This window comes from Pyxicephalus adspersus, chromosome 7 (genome assembly GCF_032062135.1).
Source record: "Pyxicephalus adspersus chromosome 7, UCB_Pads_2.0, whole genome shotgun sequence".
Taxonomy (NCBI): domain Eukaryota; kingdom Metazoa; phylum Chordata; class Amphibia; order Anura; family Pyxicephalidae; genus Pyxicephalus; species Pyxicephalus adspersus.
Window position 1 is genome coordinate 18,733,297 of NC_092864.1, and position 7,500 is coordinate 18,740,796.

At 38.8% G+C, this 7,500-nt stretch overlaps 1 protein-coding gene across 1 annotated transcript; it reads left to right on the plus strand.

The window, feature by feature from the left end:
- The first annotated feature begins 1,155 nt into the window (after window positions 1-1,155).
- UNCX (UNC homeobox) lies at window positions 1,156-6,917 on the plus strand. The gene is made up of 3 exons (XM_072416786.1): window positions 1,156-1,707; window positions 3,505-3,680; window positions 5,556-6,917. Exons 1-3 carry the CDS (start codon window positions 1,452-1,454, stop codon window positions 6,570-6,572), a joined length of 1,449 nt encoding a protein of 482 aa, XP_072272887.1. The 5' UTR covers window positions 1,156-1,451; the 3' UTR covers window positions 6,573-6,917.
- The last annotated feature ends 583 nt before the right edge of the window (window positions 6,918-7,500 follow it).

Genomic DNA, 7,500 nt, shown 5'->3' on the forward strand with positions numbered 1-7,500 from the left:
TTTAATTTCCTTTCTGAGTTTTGAGTGTGATTAAAAAGTATTTTATTGTTTGATAAATGACTATTTAATGGATTCTTTCCCATCACAGATAAATAAATCACAATTCATTAAAGGCAGAAAGTAAATAGTATTGAAATCTGTCAATGTCGCTTGTTAATCAATGGGAAACCTCATATGTCTTTCTCTAGCCACAAAAGCAGACCTTTAGCTAAAAAAAGCAACAACACAGCTTTATAAGGATATAATCGAATAAAATTTGTGAGTTTTGCCTATTATAGTGTCTTTTAGACAACCAGAAACCGATGTGCTTAGTGGGTCTTGCAGATGGAATATCATCAGCTGAAGGTTGGACCTTATTAATAGGTATGATTTTCCAACAAGTTAATTAAAAAAGTTGAACATTTAAACGTAATGACTCGTTAGAAGCACCAATGGTTCTAAATGGCAATGAACATCAGAAGGTGGACTGTGCCAACATTACAGAAGTCCAGTTGACTACTACCTATATCTGGACTTGGATGGGTAAGAATGGAGAACCTTCTCAAATCACTGCAATAGTCAACAGGAATAAATTTAAACAAACAACCATATATACATATAATAATACAAAAAAATAAAACAGACATAAACCAAATAAACTCTGTCTTTAAGATAAAACTTTCCTGACCCCTTCCATTGGGTAAATACTCTACCCATGGCATCCTATAGGTAATACCTGCAATACATAAGATCTTTAAATACTGTATTGAGAGTAGCAAGAAAAAAAAACTTCAGCATGGGCTTTGAGTAGACGAGAAGCCTTGTAGTTTTAAATTCAATGTGACAGCTTTGGAAAGCAGGGATGATGAATACGCCTATTATTAGATCAGTCTATTTGCCGCTCAATGTCTCTCTGTAATTGGAGCAACATCACTTTAAAGGTTCAGAGAGTAGAAGCATTTCTGGTGAAAAATCCCTACAACAAGCCTGCGAATGTTTAAAGTGAAATCTATTAGTGCTTAGGAAGAGGGAGGAGGTGGGGGTTGGAAAAGGCTCTCCCTAGCCTGTGTGTGTAGTATTTAGCTGGGTATCAATCAGATGCATTAAGTTCTTTTCTATCCCTTCCTCTCTCCTGGCATCCCCTCCCCCTTGTTGTGATGTAGTTCTTATCTCAGCCCCCCTTGTCTTGTTGTGACAGCCCTGATATTGTTTATTGAGGTGGATGTCAGGTATAATTAGCAATCGATATGGAAAATGGTTCTTGCAAGGCACGTCTGTGACGTCACAGCCGATTAAGGTTTCTTATTGGTCCCAAATTCCCCAAGCCTGAGCTAATTATTGGAAGCTTGATGTTGATAAAGTAAAGCTCATCCTGGGCTTGTAGCATGTCCCCTCCTCACTGGTCACTGCATGCTTACTAAGGTCCCAGCAGCAGCAGCAGCCTTTCAGCTGTGGCACCTCTATCCAGGGAGATGATGGACAGTAGGATTCTAGAACATCCTCATGCCCAGTTTGGAGGCTCCATGAGTGGCATGGTAGGCTTCCCCTACCCTCTGGGCCACCACCATGTGTATGAGCTAGCCAGCCACCAGCTCCAATCTGCAGCCGCCGTGCCCTTCTCTATTGACGGATTACTCAATGGGTCCTGCACTGCTTCTGTGGTCAATCCGACCCCTCTGATGCCCTCTGGATGTGGCATGAATGGAGACAATCAGTACAAGCTGTCAGGTAAGGAAATCTGGGCTTACTATGTGTTTACTATATTGCTGAGATCTTTTCCTGTAATCCTGCACTTCATATGATACCCCCTGTGTGCGATCTACAGAGCTGGAGATCTGCCCATAATGGCTAATATATCCGGGATCTTGCCTTTTGTTAATCTATACTCTATTTATTCTTCATAGCCTAGGTATAGCTATGATATAATAACAATATTTAGGAAATATGCTCCCAACATAACCATACTTGGAGCCGATGGACTCCGATTTAGCTCGATATAATATTATGTCCACGTGTATTCTGGACTTTTATAACACAAAGCTATTTCGCATGGAGAATAAAATTCTTAATATTAATGTAGAAATATCTGCAACGTCTATTTAACACATAAATCTGGATGAATAATAATACACATATGTATAAACCAGGATAAATCTGGATGTATATTATTACACATATGTATAAACCAGAAGTCTGTATGTATAATAATACACATATGTATAACCCAGATAAAGTCTGGATCTGGATGTATATTAATACACATATGTATAACCCAGAAGTCTGGATGTATATCAATACACATATGTATAACCCAGAAGTCTGGATGTATATTAATACACATATGTACAAACCAGATATCTGGATCTGGATGTATATTAATACACATATGTATTATTTCCATGCAATCCAGAGTAGGAGAAGTATAATGTAGCACAATATAATATAAATACCAAAATAATAACCATGCCACCTATAGTAATAAAAAGTACAATATTTAAAATATAAAATATCGCTGCATTAAATGAATGTACTAATAACAGATAAAATATAGATCCAGTTATTTTCTAAATAACAAACAGTTGAGGTTAATATTATTATAATTATTATTATACAATCATTCAGCATAGATCTGAGTTCTTTTATATACATTACCTAAATAATAAACTATTAGCTGGTGACTTCCAGGATGAAAACTTTGCAAGCACACCCAAATAATGTCACTGGCAAAGCAGCCATGAACATTCATTCATACCCCACTTGTAGAAAACCCCCAAACAAATGGGAGAGAGCGTGGAATGACGTTTTATGGGGTGCTTGGCACTCAGTGTGCATCACAAAAACCTTCCACACACGTGTACAGCACTGCAAAGCCGGCGAGGTGGCAGAAAGCAAACTTCAACATTTCCCATATCCCAGAGCTTCTATTCCTTTGAGGAACCAAAAAACAGGAATTTTTGCTTTTATAATCGTTCACAAACATTCACATCTTCACTGATTTATTATTTCTCTAAAGCATGATACTTCTTTTTTGTCATACATTATTATTTAGCATGGCAACAAAGTATTAGAATTAGAAAGGATTGGTTAGACAGATTCATATATTGTACATCTACATGGAAATGTTTTGATTTTTTTAGATAGGAAGAAGATTTATAATTGCATGCAGTTATTATTTTATTAAACAATAATTGTGAATTATTTTTAGTTGATTTGTTTAGGAAGGATCTGAGGGGTCTTTTGAGGTGAGAGGACCTAAAGGTAGCTAGATAGGTTTAGCAGGAGGACTAGGTGGTGTTTAAGCCGTGGGAATCACATACAAACTAGGATGGAAAGGCGTTGGGGACTGCAGGGGGTCCATTTCTCTCCTGTCTTCCAAAACGTAGGGATGAGCCATAAAATAGCTTTGATCAGTGGCACATGGACTTTCTAATTTGTTTATTTGTTAAGTCCACATGGACTGTTTGTAAAATCTAATCACAGCAGATGATGTTTCAGGTTAGCTGATGGGGATGTTACTTTTTGTAGACTCTGGTGACCCAGACAAGGAAAGCCCTGGGTGTAAAAGAAGAAGGACCAGGACTAATTTTACTGGATGGCAGCTGGAAGAACTGGAAAAAGCCTTCAATGAAAGCCACTACCCTGATGTCTTCATGCGAGAAGCTCTGGCCCTGAGACTGGACCTGGTGGAGTCCAGAGTACAGGTAAAGCCCAATCTACTTCTCCTTTCAGATATTGTCACCCCCTCTTCCAAGTCCCACGAATATTCGCACTCTCTTCTCACTAATCCCCGATCCGTCGCTTTAATGGCGTTTTAATTAGACGCATTTTGCTTGCAGTGGCATCTTTATTTGCATATCCATATCCCCTTTGTGTAATGTGCTTCAAATGAAGCCACAGATACCATCTACAATGTCTTACAGATGTCTTGCTTGTGAATTATTACATCTAATGAATTATGTATACATCTACATGTTTATGGAAAACACGGGGCCTTAAAAAATGATAGTATACAGAAAGAGGCGAAATCAGTAGCATTGCCCTAAATAAAAGAATAAAAAAAATCTACAAAATTAATAAAATAGGTTTAGGAATTTATTTTAAAAAATTGTCCTGAGTTGCTTCGAGTTTTAAGTTATTTTAGGTAGGAATAAATAAAATGATCCAATACTATTTAAATAATCTAAAAATAAGACAAAATTATATATATATATATATACTTTTGTACTACCTGATGATAAATAATTATTTCGTTCAGATTTGATGAAATGTCAATAAATAAGATAACGGTCCCTATAGTTGGACCTCCGGGGTTTCCATATAAAAAAAGAAAAGCCAGGAGGCCAGGATGTAATTAAGACTCTGGAGGTGTGAAGTTTATTATAGAGAAGTGCACTGCGCTGTATTATTAAAGCATTAGCTTTGTTTCAAGGGGTATTTACAAAATGCACTCTCTCCCCCTCCTGACCTCTTCTGGTTTCCAACCCTTTCATCCAATTTGTTCTGAGATTGTTAAGTGAAGCCGAGACCTCACTTTCTCCCTTAATTCCATAATGAGTGATTCTCAATGGCTGTACCGCCTGGAATTAGCACAAAGGAAAGCATAACAGGATGGGGGGGAAGAGAGCCAAATAAACTTTGAAAGGGGATGTAGAGGGTTACAAAATCCCTACCACAGTGACCCCGCTTTTTACGCTTCTTATTTTACAATTGCTTAATTAATTTTGACAGAAAAACGTCCATTTTCCCTACAGAGCCAAATGAAATTATTCTAATTGTTAAAAAAAAGAAAAATAATAATCTTAATGGTTGATTATTATGCAAGAATGTAAAACATCTTGAGGGTAATCGAGGTTTGCATGGCAGCAGTTTGCGTTCGGTTTTTATATTTTATTTTTATGTTGTATTTTGTTTTTATGCCTTTTTCGATTCGATTATAAACTATGTTACTTTTGCCTTTTGTTTGCCCTCTCCCCCTTTTTTTAATTATGCTAGGACTGCTGTTTTATAGAAGCCCCTATATGAATGTCATAATTCTTTAGCCTTGCTTTGGATTTGCATTTATTAGATTGTTTTATTTGCCGATTTGACTCTCTAGGACAAAAGCCGTGCATAATTTGTACCTTTATTAATCGTAAAAACTGAGAAGGGTTACTATAAAATTATGTTTTTAAATATCAGGGCAGACTTATTTGAAAGTGTTTTAAACAAAAAAATGCAAGCAAGTTTTTTATTGTGATTGGGGACAGAAACAAATATTGTCCAATTTTCCCGGAAGGATATATATTATACTATGCTATAATATGATAGATTATTTATCATCACTTATGACGATATTATATATTTAGGAATATTTTACTTTATCCACAACAATGAATGAATATTGGGCCTCTATTCACACCATTGGGAGAGTGACACCTTTTCTCCATCTGTGGGACAATTAGTACTCCAGATTCCACAGTTTAGCTAAAACAGCAGCAACATCAACAACAAAAGGCTGATGTGAAAACTGCAGTTAAATTGTCTTCCTCTCGGCCAGAACTCAATGCTAATTGATTTTCATTATCCGGTATATGTAGGTCTGGTTCCAAAACCGCAGAGCAAAGTGGAGAAAGAAAGAGAACACCAAGAAAGGGCCTGGACGACCAGCCCATAATTCCCATCCCACCACCTGCAGTGGAGAGCCCATGGACCCAGAAGAGATTGCCAGGAAAGAGCTGGAGAAGCTGGAGAAGAAGAAGAGGAAGCAGGACAAGAAGATGCTGAGGAACCAAGCTCGCCACCAGCATTCTCCTTCCATGTCCCTGCACACCCCAAGTTCTGACAGTGACAGTGGCCTCTCCCAGACTCATGAGCCCAGTGTTATGGAGTCCAGCCATTCAGAGGTGGGACAAAGCAGAAACCAAACACAGCAAAGCTGTGACCAAACAGGGCAAGCTTTTTATCCAAGCCAAAGAAACACAGGACAAAAAGACAGGGTCAGTGATAAAGACTTGCCTACAGAGGCCACCCACAACTCAGGCTTGTGTCCAAATGGAAGGGCCTCTGGTTTCCAGAAGCTTAACCCCTTCAGTGTGGAAAGTTTACTATCAGACTCCCCTCCAAAAAGGAAAGCAGGGGTTGATTTCACAGGGCTGTCAAGCCCCCGCACCCTGATTGGCAAGGGGCATTTTTTGCTGTACCCCATCACTCAACCTCTTGGGTTCATTGTGCCACAGACTGCCCTTAAGACCAGCTCAGCCCAGGAGGCTCCTCACTTGGGCCAGAAAGACTCCAAAGACAATGAGAGCCAGGGTCAACAAAGTCAAAGTACCTCCCCAAAACATTCACACCTTTACACAGCGAAAAACACGAACTCTAGCCACCTCAACTTGGCCATCTGTAAGACTGAGGGCAATGGCCAGCTGGCTGCTTCTCCAAGCCAAGCTGCTTCAGGAGACTCAGAGACAGGGCAGCAGGATAGCACTTTTTGTGAGCCAAAATCTCCATTTTCCCCCCAAGCAGACAGCAAAACCAGAGAGACATCAGACTGTCCAGAACCTGCACCCTGCACCCCTAAACCCAGCATAGACTGTGAAGATGTAGACATGGATTGAACCCCTCAAAGACTCTTCCACACTTCGTACATTCCCAAAGCTGACTCCACAAAAGGCTCATGTCAAGCCTTCCTTCTCCTTCAGCCTCTAGTAATTCCTCATCAGGTGCAATGATCTTTAGCGAGCAGAGAAACCGTTTAATTAGCAGTACAACTTTTATTCTACCAGAAAGGCTGTAAAGAATAATAATAATAATAAAAAACAAACAAAAAAATGTAGTAAGAACAATAAACCCAAAACAGACATCAAAAGCAACGAGAAATCCTCACTCTTGTAAAATGCAGAAATGTATAAAAATATTTATATATGTAAAACTTTCTTTTGATAAATAAAGGTTAAAAATACAGACAAGATTATCATTTTTTCTGTGCCTTCCCTTTATTCACTTTCCTTTATCCATAGCTTTTTTTTTCACTTTTTTTCGTGTGTGTTTATTGCTTAACAAATGTATGCATCCCATCCCTCCCCCCTTTAGCCTCCCTGACACTCACACACAAGGTTAGAAGCTGCAGGCTATAGGACCCGGCCGTCTCCTGCAGAGTTTTGATATGAAAGTAATTATTTTCCCGGTGGCTGCTGCAGGGATTCAGTTTCTTGCCCAAAGGGTTATTATACATTACCGATTTCTAGTGATATGAAATCACATAAACTTCCTACAATAATAGAATTAGCATGAAAGGCTGGGGTGTCAAATTGAAATTGGAAAATAATAGCATCAGCAGCTGGGGGAGTGTGTGTGCATATTGGATGGGAGATGGGAATACGTGGGGCGGAATTTTCATGAGCTGCTTTCTTTGTCGGGGCCTCTTGTAGCTGGCTATATTAAGATAGATGTTCAATGATATCCCTCATTGTTCTGTCGCTTATATTGATGTTGCTGTGTTATCAGCCTATTGATCATATGTCGCCTGTAATAGGACAGGCGCAG

Coding starts and splice junctions, on each gene's coding strand:
- UNCX (XM_072416786.1), top strand. CDS start 1,452: ATGATGGACAGTAGGATTCTAGAACATCCTCATGCCCAGTTTGGAGGC. Junction 1,708..3,504: donor CAATCAGTACAAGCTGTCAG/GTAAGGAAATCT, acceptor TACTTTTTGTAG/ACTCTGGTGACCCAGACAAG. Junction 3,681..5,555: donor TGGTGGAGTCCAGAGTACAG/GTAAAGCCCAAT, acceptor CGGTATATGTAG/GTCTGGTTCCAAAACCGCAG.